We start from the raw sequence: 17,191 nt of genomic DNA on the forward strand, positions 1-17,191 counted from the left end.
TACTCCACCGCAGCGAGAGGCAGAAGCGGAGTCGACGGGGGAGCAGCGGCAGTCGACCCCTCGCCGTGAGGACACGAGGACACTTTAGCTACACTATTCTCGTAGCTGAAGTTGCGTATCTCAGGTCGACCCCCCCACTAGTGTAGACCAGGCCTTAGTCACTATTTCATACTTTAAGGACTCTTATATTTTTCTTAGGAAGGTCAAAAATACAAAATAAAAGGGCATGATTACTTAGTGATGACAGTTACCGACAATATTTTTGCTGAACTTTCCTATCGTAAGATAAGGCTTAAAATGCAACACCTCACATGAGCAAATATTTACAAGTCTCAACTGTTGACAGTCTGCAGCTTGTTGTTAGTAAACTGAATATAAAGCTTGCCAGATGCCACCCTGACAGCAATAGAAACTAATTGGGCTGAATCGTACAACCACTTACTCAAACATTGTGCATTGTACAGTGAATAATGCTACTGAAGGGGGAAGTTCATGGTATTATGCACTATGCTTGGTAATAAGAGTTTGCAGTACAGCATCCTTAAATTACATAGGCTCCAACTCAGGAAAGCATCTCTATTCAGGACAGCCCTCCAGCAAATGCTTAACATCAAGCATGTGCTTAAGTCCCGTTTGTGACGCTGGCAGACCAGGTGCCAGCTCATGCCAGAGCCCCAGGCCTATTCATTGTGTATTTGTGTGGATCAAAGTGATTATTAAATGTATAAGAGTGTATTTGGTGTTTAAACGTCATGAAAACTAGTGGGATGTTACTTGCTTTGTTTTCACTTATCTGTATACTGCTATAATGCAGTAGCAAACATTTCCATTTTGTGTACTCCCGTAACTAAATAACCCACCAAACAAGCCCTAAAACGCAAAGGAGGCTTTGTGGAATGCAAATGAGGAACTTGAACAGAAAAGTGCTAATTTCAAAGCAAGTGGTCATTATGTATGATGACCGGAGGTCAAAGACTCTAAATACCTTCCTCACTCTCAGTCATCAAAGGAAAAACCCACCTGGGTAGTGACATTGTCAGCTTGTTTTCTGTGAGAAGAAGCTATAAGTATGGATTCAGAGAAAGATCCTTCATCTCTGGACTGTTTGGACTCTTACAGGGAAGTGTACCAGATACAAAGCCGAGGTCCCCAAAGACAATCTGGGTACCCTGAGAAGACTTTTGGGAAACTGGCAGTTTATGACATCACTGCCACTATTTAGAATTACAAACTGTGATTCATTTGTGCATATATTTTATCTGCTTTAACCTCTCAATAACTCTCATTTCCTTTTCTTAGCTAATAAGCATTTAGTTAGTTTACTATAGAATTGGCTACCAGTGTTGTCTTTGGTGTAAGATCTAGAGTAAAATTGATCTAGGGTAACTGATTGGTCTCTTGAGACTGGGAGCAACCAGATGTGATGTGATTTTCGGTTTAAGTGACCATTATCACAAAGCCCAGTTTGTCTGGGTGGCAAGATAGATTGGAGAGTCTAAGCCCTGGTCTGCACTGGGGTGGGGGGGGTGGGGAATCTATCTAAGTTACGCAACTTCAGCTACGTGAATAATGTAGCTGAAGTCGACATACTTAGACCTACTCAACGAGGTGTCTTCACTATGGTGAGTCGACTGCTGCTGCTCCCCTGTTGACTCGCCTGTGCCTCTCGCGGTGGTGGAGTACAGGAGTCGACGGGAGAGTGCTCGGGGGTCAATTTATCTGTCTAGACTAGATGCGATAAATCGACCCCCGCTGGATTGATCACTGCCCGCCGATCTGGCAGGTAGCGTAGACAGACCCTAAGGGGACTGTCTGTGACTCCATGGTAGGACTGGTATAGTAATCTAGGAGTTCACATTTGTTACTGGCTTGGTGAAATCTAATTATAGAACCCACTACCAGTTTGGGGTGTCTACCCTGTTTTCTGACAGTCTGCCTTGAGGTTGGCACTCAGAGCTGTGAGCCACTCCAGACAGTATGACACCATTGACTGCATAGATTCACATATTTTAAGGCCAGAAGACTACCAGTGATGGAAAAATCCACAATGTCCCTAGGTAAGTTGTTTCAGCGGTTAATTGACCTTAATGTAAAAATACACATTGTGTTTCTAGTCTGAAGCTGTCTAGCTTCAGTTTCCAGTCCGTGGGTCCTGTTAAGCCTTTGTCTGATAGATCAAAGAACTGTCTACCATCAGAATTATTTCCCCCTTGTAGACCATGATCAAGTCACCTTTTAACCCGCTCTTTAATAAACAAAACAGATGGAGTCTCTTTACTCTCTCACTATAAGGCACATTCTCCAGACCCTGTAGTTCTTTTCTGAACCCTTTCTGATTTTTCAGCATCCTTTTTGAAGTATGGACACCTGAACCAGACAGTAATAGTCTCATTAATGCTATATACAAAGATAATACCACCTCCCCATTCTGACCTGATATTTCCCTGCTTACGTGGATCACATTTACTCAGCATCTACCAACTCACACTCGGAGCTCGCACTCAGTTGGTTATCTACCATTTCCTTTACAGAGTGACTGCGTTCTTATTGACTTAAGTAGGCCTTAAGCACATGAATGTTCCTAAGAGCTCTCCTGAACGGAAATGGCCTGAAGCACATAAGTATTTTTCTGAATCTGATTCTAGCAGACATCAAACTTCTTGCTGCTTGCAATAGCTTCTTCTACCCACACCCTTGCAACTAAAACTATATAAACATTTCTTCCAAGATTAAACCTTGTTCACATGCTATGGAAAAGAAGTTGGAAGAATGTGTGTAACTGCCCCACCTGGAGATGCCTGCCCTAATGCATAATATTAACTAGTTAGCAATCACTCAAACTCCCTAAGGTCCTTTCCCAGAATGCACTGGGTTTCATGCTGATGACTCAGTAAGGCAGGCAATCATTATTATCTATTTTTAAAGCCATAATAAAAACTCAGACAAAATTGCCAGAAACACCAACAAGTGCATATGCTGACAATGAAAAAACTGCATAGTCTTACTGCGGTAACCCTCATCCTCCTCGCTCCTTTCCCTTCCTACTGTTTGCCCCCATCGTTTTTGTCTGTCACAGGTCAGGTTTGCATTGGGACTGTGACCATGCATCCCTAGGAGGCATGGCCCAGAACTTGCAGCCCAGGAGGGTGCGGTGGCAAGGGACTGTCTACATTACAGCAGCCTCCCTAGGCCGACCTATGGGTCACAGCACTGCTCTTAATGGCTGCAATGCTACTTGCATTCCCTGGCATTCCTCTCCCACACCTAGCATGCGCCCTACACCAAGATTCGTGAGGAGGTTCTCCACTCTATGGCTGTCTTCTGCAGTGCCTGTAGCAGAAGAAATCTTCCAGAGCCAAAAACAGGGCTTTCAGAGCTCCTTTGCAGCCTTTTTACACAGCATAAAGGGGCCAGAGCAGAAGCGAGGATCTCACTGTTTTTCCATGTCTTCCATGAAATGCCTAACACGCTGCTGGAGACCTTAATATGAATAATAGTCATGGAAAACCTGGCATGCAGTCTTTAGAGTTTGTTTCTTCTTTGGTTATTTCAAAAGAGAGCATTAGAGTGAGCATTCAACTCCTAAAGTGTTGGCAACTGACCATAGCAATATTCCTAGCAATAACTCAAGCGGATAATTCCACATGCCAGCAATCCTATTGTTTCAGTTGTGAAATAAACCATTAAGCCTCAAAAACAGACTATAGGATAAACCACTCTGATCATTCTGTGCCTCACTGTGCTGTCATCTTTAACTGTTCTGGAGACTGATACAATGTCTCTTGCTGCTTGCAATTTTTACATGGCCATGGGAAATTATTTTCCCTTGAAATGTTTTAACGTGTTCTTCATCTGATCAAAGCTTTACACAATGGGTAGGCATTGAAAATTACTCCATGCAATGCACAATATTTACTCTCAGCACTGCAGACAGGAATATAAAAAAGCATCAAGAGATTGGACAGTCCTGTGTGAATAAGGAACATAAGATTACCTCTTGTAGAGATGATGGTGCAAAAAGGGGACAGAGCAGCTGGGACTATGAATTGCTCACCTGAAGTAGCCGATGATGAAAACAGCCACTGCCAGGGAACTGAAGGACATAGAATATCCAACAGTGTACATAATGTAGAGACGTTCAAAGAATTCCCTCTGGAAAAGAAAACAAGACCATTTCCACTTTATTTTCTTCATCTTCATCTCCAATAATCCAGTTTACCAGTTTCTGACATCAGTGGACTTACACCAGGGATGAACCTGTTGTACTGCCATCCCAAAGAATTCAAGATTCATCAGTCTACACTGGAAAAAAATAAATCACAAGAGTACTAAAAGGAAGAACTTGGGTTCATATATTTGCCTTCTGGTGTTGTACTCCTTAGGGGGTCACTTTTAAAACTTTATTCCAGAACCATGGAAACAAACATTTATTTTTTATAAAGAAAGATGAGATCATGTAACATGATTCCTGGAGCTGCAGATTTGAAGAAACACACTAACCACCATTCAAAGGCACAAGAGCAGGCAATATTGGCATTTTGTCTGTTGTCAGTTCCCGCCACTAGCTTTGGTGGGAGGGAGGGAATAAGTGGGCACACTTCTCTTGCCCTAGTATCTGCTCAGATCCATTGACTTCTACATTGGAGAGGGTGGAGCCAAGGCTCTGATTCCTCCTCCTCCCTCTCAGCTCAGCTGCTGATGGCGTTTTAGAATATGTTTGCCCATTGCCCTGAAGAGGGCTGCTGTGTGACAGCTTGCTGAGAGTCTAACATGAATACATCACACAGCTCAATATTAAAAGGAAGAAAGACATAGCCTATTTAGACCGGATCCTGCAGTGGGATCCATCCGAGCACACAGCTGCAAAGACAGACATTGACTTCAATGGAAATTATGGGCCTGGCAGCTTTTGAAAATCTATTACACATTTATCTGCATCATCAGGTGCCTAAATACTTTAACAATGGCCCAAATCCCACAGACATAAGGACTTACACCTCACCAAAGCTACTTATAGGGGGGAAAAGTATACATAAAAATGTTTGAGAGTCTGGGGCTTTTTTTTAAAAAAAATACTGATCAGTTATACAGCACTTTCTATTGAAGCACCCTAATCTCAAGATAAACAAATAACATTATCCTCATTATACAGATGGGAAAACTGATGAACAGGCAGGTTCACTGACTTGACCCTAAATCACAGGCTGATTCAGTGGCAGAGTACCAAAATGAGCCCAGGTTTCTTCAGCCCCAGCCCTGGGACATGAATTTTGGATCCAAGAATCTGGAGTTAGTCCACCCCTGCCTAAAGCAGATACCATGCCGACTGATGACAATGGAAATTGCAGCTCTTCTGCTATGGATGAATTTAGCCCTCACAACCACATTAAACACAGCGAGGCACACTTGAGAGGGGAAAGTGCCTTCAAGTTCATAGCTTCAATGTCTGCAGTTCCTTCACGTCTATGTTGTTTTAAATAAGACTCTTCCTCATTTTATGACTTAAAAACCATTGTGTAAATAACAAACGCTCAATGGGACTGATGCACCATTATTAAGTTAGGACAACAATGTGCATGTCATTCATATTTCCATTTGTTTCTGTATAGAACCATCAAGGAATGAAAAGTGCGTACAATTTCAGGATTTGTTCCTCCCATCCAAACTCTCATGCTCTATGATTGCATTGGGAAAACACCCCCATACCTTCCCCGGGCTGATTTCTGGCTGTAAGTAGCGAAGGCAGTCAGAGTAATTGGCCCACGTTCGGTTCAAACCCTGCACAAGGTCCCATGTTCCATTAGGGCTACAGTGTCTGAAAGCCACCCCTGCAAGGAGGAAATGAGTCTTGGTTAGTCTACGCAGGTCCTTTGCACCACCTGGCTTTTTATTTGCTTCAGATAAATCCGATGAGAACAAGAAGACCAGTGGTACCTTTGTGATTGAAGTCATATATATAAGGAGGGCATGGGACAGCCATCTTTTTTCCCAGTGAGCCCCTGGGCCAGCATATTAGTCCATCCCATTCTGGAAAGCAGTTACCCTCTGCACACAATAGAAGGAAGACATAGAAAGAAGAAATGAAAAGTATGAGACAAGCCTCTATGCCACTTATGTTTTTACCGTATCGCCTAAATACCTGTGCCCAAATTAAGTAAGAGATTTAAAAGTATCTTGCAATTTAGGTACCTAAAGGATTAAAGTGTTAAATTTCTTCCCAAATAACACAATTGAAAATGAACCAGTGACATCTAGCTTATACCCCCAAAACAATACCAGTTTCTTTAAAAAAATAAAATCAACCTCTAAATTTTTTTAAAACCCAATTCTTAGACTCTCTGGAGATGCAGCCAGTTCCGCACTTCCATAGAACTCTTCATCTCTGACTCTCAATCCACTTAATTTATACCATCCACCTACCTTAACTCTGCCCTCCAACATTTGCAAAATATGTCAAATTTATTGGAAATTCATGGTCCCCCATGAATAAGAAATAGGAGGTCGTATACTGCTAGGAAATTGTTACTTTGACCGTTGCACACATTTTTGCTGATTCTAGGAGCTGTGGCAGGATAGGTATATCAAGGTATGTCTGTGAACCTCCTAAATTGTCTATTTCTGACTGCTCAAATTAAGACTGATTCCAAAGCGGAGTCCTGCTGCCAGGACAATTATCGGTGTAATAAAGTGAGGTCTATGTGGTGAAGCTACACTGGAGTCTGTCACCATTTGACTCCACAATAATGCAATGTGCAAATCTCCTAGCGGAAGCAGTGATAACTCACTCCTTGTGCTTGCTTGCCCCATAGAGAGGGATATAGGACACAAGTACCAAGGGGACAGAGAAGAAGGATGGTCCAGTGGTTATACTGCTAGCCTAGAACTTGGGAGACCTGGTTGCAAATTCCCTGCTCTGCCACAGACTTCCCATGTGACCGTGGTCAAGTCTCTCTGTGCCTCAATTACCCCATCTGTGGAAATGGAGATAATAGCACTTCCACACCTCACAGGGCTGTTGTGAGGGACTAATACATTAAAGATTGCGAGGTGCTAAGATACTATGGTAATGGGGCTACATAAGTACCTAAGTTAGACAAATGGTAGCCACACAACTCCTATGGCCTATGCTGACTTGCACGCACCATGCAGGGTTCCTGCATCTATTTAGTTGACAGCTGATTTCTTGATGGACTTGGCCCCACCTGGTCCCCATATTGGTGCTACAGATTCTTCCCCTACATTGGAAGGATGAAGAGGAAACTCTGGGTTTTTCAACAGGAGGAAGGATAACTGGCCCCTGGGCTTCCTATGAGAACAAACTACATGGGAAAATATATGTGCAGTATATCCATGCCATTTAGTCTATGCAGAGAATCATAGAAAAGTAGGTCTGCAAAGGACCTTGAAAAGGCATCTAATCCATCCCCCCACCTTCCATCTTCAGATTCACAACCAATTCCTCACTGCTAGTCAGAATCAAGTCTAAAATAAATGGCTGCCCTTCGGCTTCTGAAACAAGAAGTTGTCCCCATCACATTCCAAGAACTCACTAGAGATTTTGTGCTTTGCCATATCACTTTTCTAACAGCTGTCTGGGTAGTTAAAGTCCAGCATTACTACCAGGGGAACATGACGATTTTGTGGAAGACAGACTGCTATGGTATATACCAAAATCCAATTCAAAGTTATTGATGGTGTTGATGGAGCAAGTTGCAGATGGCCAAGCACTGCTTGAGGGCCTAAGAAAGGAGCACGGATGGGTGGGATTGCACTGTAATGTAGGTTTGGGATGACAAGCAGTGGCCACAGAACTCTTTGATCAGAAAGGCCACATTTCTGGATCTGCATGCAGAGCTCACCCCAGCCCTCCAGTGCAGGGACACCAGAATTAGAGCTACATTGACAGCGGGGAAGCAAGTGATGATCACACTGTGCAAACTTGCAATGTTGGATTGCTACTGGTCAGCGGGAAATAGTTTGGAGTCGGAAAATCCACGATGGGGCCATTGTCATGGAAATGTGCAGGGCCATTAATCATCTCCTCCAACACAGGACTGTCACTCTCGGCAACGCACAAGACTTAGTGAATGGATACGTAGCCGGAGCGCTCCCGAACATAAGTGGAGCAGTAGGTGGCCTGCATATTCTTATTTTGACCACCTAATCCCAGAGTAAAACAGAATGGGCTACTTTTCTATGGTTTTACAAGCATTGGTGGATCACCAGGGATGCTTCATCGACAGTGTTGGGCTGGTCAGGGAAGGTGCATGACGCTCGTATCTTTAAGAACACAGTACTATTCAGAAAGCTGCAAGCCGGGGGACATTCTTTCCCATCCAGAAGGTTACCATTTGGAGAATGCTGAAATGCAAATATAGTCCTGGGGGACCCAGCTATCCCCTTGTTCGTGAAGCCGTACGCTGAGCACCTCAATAGCACTAAGGAAAGATTCAGCCACTGGCTCAACAGGTGCAGAATGACAGCTGAACATGCTTTTGGTTGATTGAAGAAACCATGGGGATTGTTTACTCACAAGATTGGATCTCCAAGCGAAATATCTCAACAGTTATAACTGCCTGCTGTGCCCTGCATAATATCTGTGAGGCAAAGGGGGAAAAGTCACCACCAGTGTGGAGGGCTGAGGTGGCACATTTGTTGAATTTGAGCAGCCGGACACAAGGGCTATTAGAAGAGCTCAACGTGGAGGTTTTCTGTTAAGGGAGGCCTTGAAAGAGCATTTAACCATGAGCCACAGTAATGCACTGAAGTGGCCCTACCATTTTGGGGCCTGTTGGGAATTGCGTGGTGTACATTTATGAATATAGCACTGTTTGTCACTGATCCTAGGAGTTCTGTCACTCTGTACAACACGCATGTAAGTGCTTTCAGTTCCACTAGGCACTCTGCAGAATAGGTTGTCAAGGAAAGAAGAAGAATTATTTTCCAAAAAATAGGAGTTTATTGAGTAACAAAAACAGTGCAAGAAAAATTGGTGCAATTTAAAAGCAAATACGTTTTAAAAGAACTAAATAAATGAATGGAACAGAACTTAACAAGGGGAAAAAACACGCATGTCCATTTTTACCTACACACAGCAACCGTGGCTCTCCCAGGTCAGTGTATGTGAAGCAGGAGTTGTCCTTACTGTCCCTCAGTGTGAAGTAGTAGGGGAGGGATGCAGCCCGGGGGGCCATGTGGACTGTTGAGGCGGGTGTAGGGAGGTACTAAAATGGAGTTCTCCATGGAAGGCAAAGGGAGCTTAGCCTGTGCTTGTTGAACCGGTCATTCCACTTGAGTCTGCAGCATCTGTGTTTGGTGCCACAGAAGCCCCTGTGTGTCCTGGTGCATCTCCTTCTCCCTCTCCTTTTCAGTCTTTCCTTTTCCATACAGCCTGCAATATTCACACTCCAGGCCCTCTGCTCATGGTCTGATGCAGCACTGGCTTGCAGGATCTCATTGAGCATGTCGCCCCAAGTCCTCCTCTTTCTCCTCATCTGGCTCAGGCATTCCGCGGGCGTGGAGAGGGAAGCCCTGAAAGCTGCAACACCAGCAGCTACAGACAGAACACAGGTACCTTTGGCACTGTAGTCATAACAGAAAGTGAAAGGGTCAGAACTCCCTTTGCTTGCTCCCCTAAAGTTTTACACAAGCCATACTTATTGACACTTCTACTTGGGATTGCCTGCACACAGCACCAGCCATGGGGAGTATGGCCCACCAGGGGCGGGAAATGAGGAAGGAATTGTTCAGTTGCACGAAACTATGATGATCAGGCACTGAATACCCGTACCAGTTTCCACAGGCCATGGTGATTTTAGTGGATATCTCACTCCTGATGGTAACAAAGGCACAGAGAGCACAGCTGCTGCTGGCATCCTGAAGCCACCCAGACCTATATGCCGCTAGCCTGTGTACTGCAATGGTGCCTGACGAAGTCATCACAGATTGGAGTGGGAAAGTGTCCTGCCATAGAGGAAGAAATAAGGCTGCCATCCCTAGAAACCTTTGGGAGAGGATTGCAAAGAACCTCCATGAAAGTTTCATCAAGATCTCTCAGGAGAATTCAAAGAACATAAGAATGGCCCTACTGGGTCAGACCAAAGGTCCATCTAGCCCAGTATCCTGTCTTCTGACAGTGGCCAGTGTGCCCCAGAGGGAATGAACAATACAGGTAATCATCAAGTGATCCATCCTCTGTCACTCACTCCCAGAAACAGAAACACAAAGGATGCCCCTCTGTACATAAACTGCTCTGCATGGCCTCCCCTGCCTAACTCTACAGGGGACTGAAAAGCAGATAACTGTCTCTGCTTGTTGTACTGCTACCTCTTCTAGTACGAATAAATTAATGAAAAAGTTGAGAGCTACATCCTGCTAAGCTGGGAGCACCATCAGTACATCACTGGAATGGAAAATACGTTTACACGCCTACCCAAGGTTCTTTCCCCTGCATCAAGCTCGCCTGTGCTCGACCCCTGGGGCTGACTGGACTGCTGTGAAGTCTTCAACAGGTCCTGACTTGCAGCATAGCTGGGCCCGCCGTCGCATGTCTCCCTCCTCTCCCCATCCTCCTCCTCCTCACTGTTCATGTCAGGGGCCTGTGACTCAGCTCCTTGAAGACATCCACAATGCCGTGCGGGGTGTAAGTGGGGTCTCCACCAAGCATGGGATGCAGCTCTTTGCAAAAGGGGCAGGTCTGTAGCTCAGCACTGTATTGACTGTTGGCTTCCCTGACCTTCTGATATGCCTGCTGCAGCTCCTTGGCTTTCATTCGGCACTGCTGCTGGTCCCTGTCATACCCCTTCTCCTGCATCCCCCATGCAATCTCCCCATAGATGTTCACATTTCCGTGGCTGGTCCGTGTACATCTGGAGCGTGTAGTCAGCACAGTCAGCTGAGCAGTTGTACATAACAATCAAGAGCTGCGACGTGCGCTCATCAAGCTGGGCAATAAGGAAAAGGCATTTCAAAAATTCACAAGGCTTTAAGGTGGGAGGAAGAGAGGCTTCCAGTGTCCGTGACCCCCTGGGTAGTGGAGTTCACATTTGTGACCAGAGCGGTCAGTGTCGGGCATTGTGAGACAGCTGCAGGAGGACTGTTAGGGTTGGCATAGGTAATACAGTGTCTACATTCACGTCACGTTGACCTCAGTACATCAACCGTGGCTCAATGCCGTTCGGGGAGGCGGTGTCACTGTGTCACCACAACAGGGTACTTACGTTGGTGGGAGACAAATTAAAGTATAGACACATGCACAACTAGGTTGATGCAAGGCAGCTTATGTCAACCTAACTTTGTAGTATAGACTGGGTCTCAAACTCTCCACATCACTTAGCCTGCCTCTTTTATTCACACAGTGGGAAATACAGGTCATTCATCAGTGCAGAACAGAGACCCAGCAACCTTTCTGGAAATATAATTGAAATTATTCTATTAAAGAAATAGCAACCAACTCAGTTACCCTTTATTCACTGTCTCAATACATCTCGTCTCAGAACAAGTATACCCAATTATATTTGGCTGCTTAAAAGGGGTTGGCTTTTGAACAAACGTAAAATCTGATTAACTTTTGATCCAGTAATTTTTGTGTGGTTAAAGATTGTTCCAGTTTGTTTCATCCATTAAGAATTACACTTGTCAGGGACTTCACTACTAAGAATAAGTATAAAAGGCTCGTATATTATTTCAGGTCCACTACAGGAAGTCACTACCACCAAAAAAGCAGATCAAAGGAAAACCTGAACTTCGGGGCTTCTTAAATATTTATTTTTAACTCATTCTGTAAAGCTTCAGGGCCAGATACTGATCTCAGTTACACTAGCATAAATTTGGAAAAACACCACTTCCTAAGAACGGGATTATTTCAAATGCACAGCATTGTAAAGAAAGCACCCTTATTCAGGAAGCACTTACACACATGTTTTTGTACAGCATGGTCTTAAAGTTAAGGATGTACCTAAATCCTATCTGGAATACAGATTGATTTACACACATGTTTAAGTAGTGTCGTGAAATAGGTTGTGAGATGAAATCCTAGTTCATAGTATTCATTTTTCTGTGGCACCTCGACAGACATGTTTGTGTGTTACTGTAACTCACATGACCTAAGCCATTGGACTTTGCATTCATTTTTGTGGAGCTCTCGTGAAAACAGGCTTCGGTAAGTATTTTGTTCACCGAGAGTTGTTTTGTGCATGTAAACAGTACACATGCATTGTCTGGTAGAAGGAAAAAAATACTTTATGTTCAATTGAATATTAACTTGCCATCTTCCTCTCAATGAATACCATAAATTATCTTCTTTCAAAAAACTTGGAAACCGTGATTACTGTTATTAGTGATATTACTATTATGACGACTGGCATTAGTATTATTTATTGGTGAGACTGTTCTTATGGTTGCTATTACACATTGTTACTGACAGTAATAATATGTATGTACAGAAGACATGTTTTCTTATTTAGACAAAACCAAACGAAAACAAAGCAAAGCCTAATTTTGTGGTTTCCCTTTTATCCCAAATTCCTTTTACTCCAAGTCCTCATCCTCCAATATAAATCTCTTCTCCAACCGCTCGCAAGAGTATCTCAATACTTATGATGTCTTTGAAGCATTTCCATGTAAATGGGGTGATACAATATGTTTTTGAAAATAGTGTGCAGAGTGAACCGATATGTGGTCTGTAGGAATTAATCCTGCAGTGACAGGGAGCTAGACTAGCCGATCTTTTCTAAATTCTAGAGGCCAGATTTTCAACTGGTGAAGCCAACAGAGTTATAGTGGGGGTAACTCTAGTGTAAGTAGGAAAAGAATCAGGAAACCTAGAAATTCAAGTCCTGACTGGGCTGGAACTCTCCATAAAGAATGCAGAACTAGTGAAATGGTGATGTCTAGGGCTAGGTGAATTTTGCTTTGGGCAAATATTCACACACACATTCAGGTCTAATTTGGCAAGTAGCTTCAGCCAAAAAAAAAAAAAAAGTTTTGGAATATTTTGTTTCACTGGTTCTGAAACAAAATGGTTTTGACATTTTGAAATGAAGCATTTCATTTCAGCAATTTCAACAGTGAAACATTTCGACTTCTCATTTCAAAATGGTGTTTCATATAGAAATTAAGTTAATTAAAAAGGGTGAAAGACAGCAATCCCATCTGCAATCATTTCAGGTTGAACAAAGTATTTAGATGGATACTACACAACATTTATTTTGCATTTTTCAGTTCAGCGCTGAACCAAAAAAAATAAAAATCCATTATCTGCTCAGCTGTAGGGATGTCAGAAGAGTCAAAAGAGTAAAAGCTCATCAACTGAGAGAAGAAGGGATTTGAAGTCTTTATATTTGATTTGTCTTAATTAACAACTATTTAAGTTCAGTGGCTAACATTTTAGACAAAAGAAAGTTTTGTTAAAGATTCTGTAGCCTCATCCTTTCAATTCAGGTGTTATTGTTCACAATAAAGATGTCTGAGACCTTCTAAAAAAAGAAAAGGAGGACTTGTGGCACCTTAGAGACTAACAAATTTATTTGAGCATAAGCTTCCGTGAGCTACAGCTCACTTCATCGGATGCAAATAAATTGGTTAGTCTCTAAGGTGCCACAAGTCCTCCTTTTCTTTTTGCAAATACAGACTAACACGGCTGCTCCTCTGAAACCTGAGACCTTCTAGCAAACCAGGAAAGATCAAACTGGACATTCATGATAGCCAAGATAAAATCTCTTCCAAAAGAGCAAAAAAGGCATGTTTTTTAAAACCCTTTTCAGCTCACCTTTAAACTTAACTCCACAGCAGTGTGGAATAATAAAACAGACTATGAAGAGAATGTGGTATCTCAGGCACATCCATGAAGTCAAGTGACTGGAACCTCACTAACTACGGATATCAAAGAAGGCTCAAAAGCCTTGATCAGTTTGAAGCATCAGCCTATGTGCAACCTTGTCTCCTTGAGTCTTCAAGATAAATTGGGAGAGAAATAAGGAATGTCTATTAAAGGCTCAATTCACACACACACACGATTCGATTCAGAGAAATGTTGAATAAGAAAAAAATTGGGATCTTTCTGCATTGATCTCCTGCGCTTTGGGATGGTCAATATACTGGACAGTCTTGACACCCCTTTAGTACTGATGGTGGAGGGAAGAGAAAGATCGGGTGCTTAAGTACTTCACCTCCTTCTTGTAGTTGGGTTGTGAGGTTTAGTTCACACTGAATTTTGGCTTCCAGGAGAAGATAAATCTGCTCCTCCGTGGTAATCGTGTCATCAGAATCCACCTGTACAGAAAAAAAATGCATAGAAAACAGCAGTGAGAAAGGCTGTTGCTTGGATCCTTTGACACTTAGCTGTATTTTAATGGGAGTGCTCTAAACGAGTTAATTTTCAAGACCCGCATTTCTAACACTTTCAGAAGGAAATGTTTTGATTTTACAAAGGGACACACATTTTTGTTTTGAATTTCACTTTTTTTACATTTGGGGGTGGGGTAACTTTACACACTGGTTGATCTGAGACAAGTTCTCCCCCCCCCACCACACCCCCCCAAAAAAAAATTCATTTCGCCAAAAAAAATGTAAATAGTTTCATTTCAGGTTAACCCAAAACTAGTTTTTCCGCAATGCTGCAGTTCAGCCACTAAACTGAAAGGTTGGCTATTCCCACAACCCTAATTCCACCAGTTAACATTCTCGTCATGCCGGCATTTTCGAAGGCACGTTCCCCTGTAGCTGTTGAGAAAAACTTCTGGCAGATTTAACAGTGCCACTAGCTGCACACTATGTATGTACATCGTCAAACCCTGACTTTCAACCTACGTACGGCTTGCTGGGATAGACAGAGGGGAGTCGGGTGAGTCTCAGTTACTCCCATGTCCCTGTGCCTGTGCTGAGGATGAGGAGGTGATGGTAGACAAAGGTGGTTTTAAGCCTTCTTTGCACTCCCTGTATTCCGCCCTGGCCCTGTTGTGTTAGAGCATCCCGAGGGTTGCTCTGATTTGTACTCTGCTTCCCATTTCCCCGGATGCATTCTGGAAAGCAGACTAGTTGTAGCATAGTGCACTGCGGTCACACTCTCCACCCACCCCCTTTACACTGCCACTCCATCCTCTACACCAGGGCTGAGAACAGGGAATCTGGACACAAGCACTACACCAGATAGGCAGTCCCCTCTGCATAAGGGATGCTTTCAGAAGGCTGTTTCCGCACGCTTCCGGTAGGTCCGGGGGGAAGGGGGAATGTGTGCATTCTGCTAGAAGCATGTATAATTCATTCCAAAATAATACTGTGCCCTTCTATATCACCTTCTGTCTGAAATGCTCAAAGCCCTTTATAAACATGAGTGAATTAAGACTTAACACATCCTGGTGAGGTAGGTGTTAAGCCCATTTTATAGAAGGGAACAATGAGGCAGTGTTAAATGACACAGCCAAAGTCAAACAGGAAGTCTGTGGCAGATCAGCCAGATCTCCTGACTTCCACGCTTGACCTGGCTAGACCACTCTCCTTCCCTCTTGTAAAGCATAATGCCCTGAATGCATGCCCCTGCATATGCAAACGTAAGGGGTACATTAGCCAAGTCTCCAGAACCCAGACTCACAGAAGTGGAGTTTCTTCAACTGAAACCAGGCAAGGGTGAGTTTTTTACCTAACCTACCGGCTCAGCCCTAGCAGATAAGTTGTCTCTTTCAAAATACCCTTATCTACAGATCTGCTATTCAGGAGAGGATATTTCATAAGCTGAGCATCTAAACATTTCCCAACGTCATGCGCATCAAAAATAAATGTCTCTCTCAAAGTTCATATGTAATTTAGCTCGGTACAGGATTGTCCTTTTTTGTGCCAGTTTCCCAGTGGGTAAATCTTAAATTCACCTGGGTTTTCTTTTCTTGTATCAAAAGAAAAAAATATTAGACAAGTAAGAGCTATGGAAAGACCATACTTCATGTTCTCCCCCACCCCCTCCCACTGCTGCTTTAACCCACTCTTTATCCACATAGGATAAATCAGACCTAAATGAAAGTTAAAATGTATCTCTAATGTATGGTGGTGTTAGCCCTCTGGAGCACCTGAGCACAACATATTTGCGTGGTACAGGACCAGAGATGGCTTTATGTTACTTTACCTCCCTTTACAATCCTGGGGCAAATGTAGCACCTTGTGTAAAGCGGAGCAGCTTTCCCCAGCTCCAGGGCTGCAGCTGCCAGGGAGACACCCCGCTCCTTCCCAGCCCCCGCTCGGGGGCTGCTGCGGTGCAGGAGAGAGAGAACAACCATTGCATTAGAAAGGTAAGACTACTGATATTAAAATACAAGTTGTGTGCTTTTATTTGTAGAACAAAAAACATTAATTATTATTAAGTTTTTTTTTTAATATAGCGCTTTTATCCAAAGCGCTTTACAATAGTTAGCTAACAGTACAAACTACATTTGGAAAGATCATTAAGTAGTCTGCTAAGACCCTCAGCAAGTTTCAAGTGGTCTGTGAAAAAAAAGTTTGAGAACAACTGATCTAAGTAATTAATGAACCGATTGACTCGTACCAGACCCAGGACTGACCCATGTGGACCCCACTAGATACACCCCTCCCAGTTTGACGGAAAGCTACTGATGATTACTACAAGTACAATCTTTCAAGCTGTTGTGCATCCACTTTATAGCAATTTAATCTAGACCATATTTCCCTAGTTTGCTTATGAGAATGTCATGTGGGACTGTGAAAAGCCACACCAAAAACCAAGTTATATCACGTTGACTGCTTCCCCACAATCCACTAGACCAGTAATCATGTCAAAAGGAGGAAATTAGGTTGGTTTGGCAGGATTTGTTCTTAACAAATCCATGCTGGCTATTACATCTAGCCCTATTATCCTCTAGGTGCTTACAAACTGATTGTTTAATAATTTGTTCCAGTACCTTTCCTTGTATCAAAGTTAGGCTGACTGGTCTATAATTCCTCTGGCCCTCTGTGTTCTCCTTTTTCAGGATAGTTACTATGTTTGTCCTTCTCCTGACCTCTGGGACCTCCCCCATCCTCTGAGAGTTCTCAAAAATAATTGCGAACGGTTCTGGGAGTGCTTCAGCATGTTCCTTACATACCCTAGGATGAATTTCATCAGGCCCTGCTGACTTGAATACATCAATTTATCTTATTGTGGGGAGGGATAGCTCAGTGGTTTGAGCATTGGCCTGCTAAACCCAGA

At 43.3% G+C, this 17,191-nt stretch overlaps 1 protein-coding gene across 1 annotated transcript in view; it reads right to left on the minus strand.

Annotated features, from left to right (window-relative positions):
- PTH2R (parathyroid hormone 2 receptor) overlaps positions 1-17,191 on the minus strand; it is a 107,130-nt gene that overhangs the window by 49,522 nt on the left and 40,417 nt on the right. The window contains exons 2-5 of the mRNA XM_084642623.1: positions 14,169-14,271; positions 5,935-6,045; positions 5,707-5,828; positions 4,055-4,152 (exon numbers count right to left, since the gene is read on the minus strand). Coding sequence (XP_084498749.1) covers positions 4,055-4,152; positions 5,707-5,828; positions 5,935-6,045; positions 14,169-14,271 — 434 coding nt within the window. The remainder of the gene's footprint in view (positions 1-4,054; positions 4,153-5,706; positions 5,829-5,934; positions 6,046-14,168; positions 14,272-17,191) is intronic.

Source organism: Lepidochelys olivacea (assembly GCF_965140295.1).
Source record: "Lepidochelys olivacea isolate rLepOli2 genome assembly, chromosome: 11".
Classification (NCBI taxonomy): domain Eukaryota; kingdom Metazoa; phylum Chordata; order Testudines; family Cheloniidae; genus Lepidochelys; species Lepidochelys olivacea.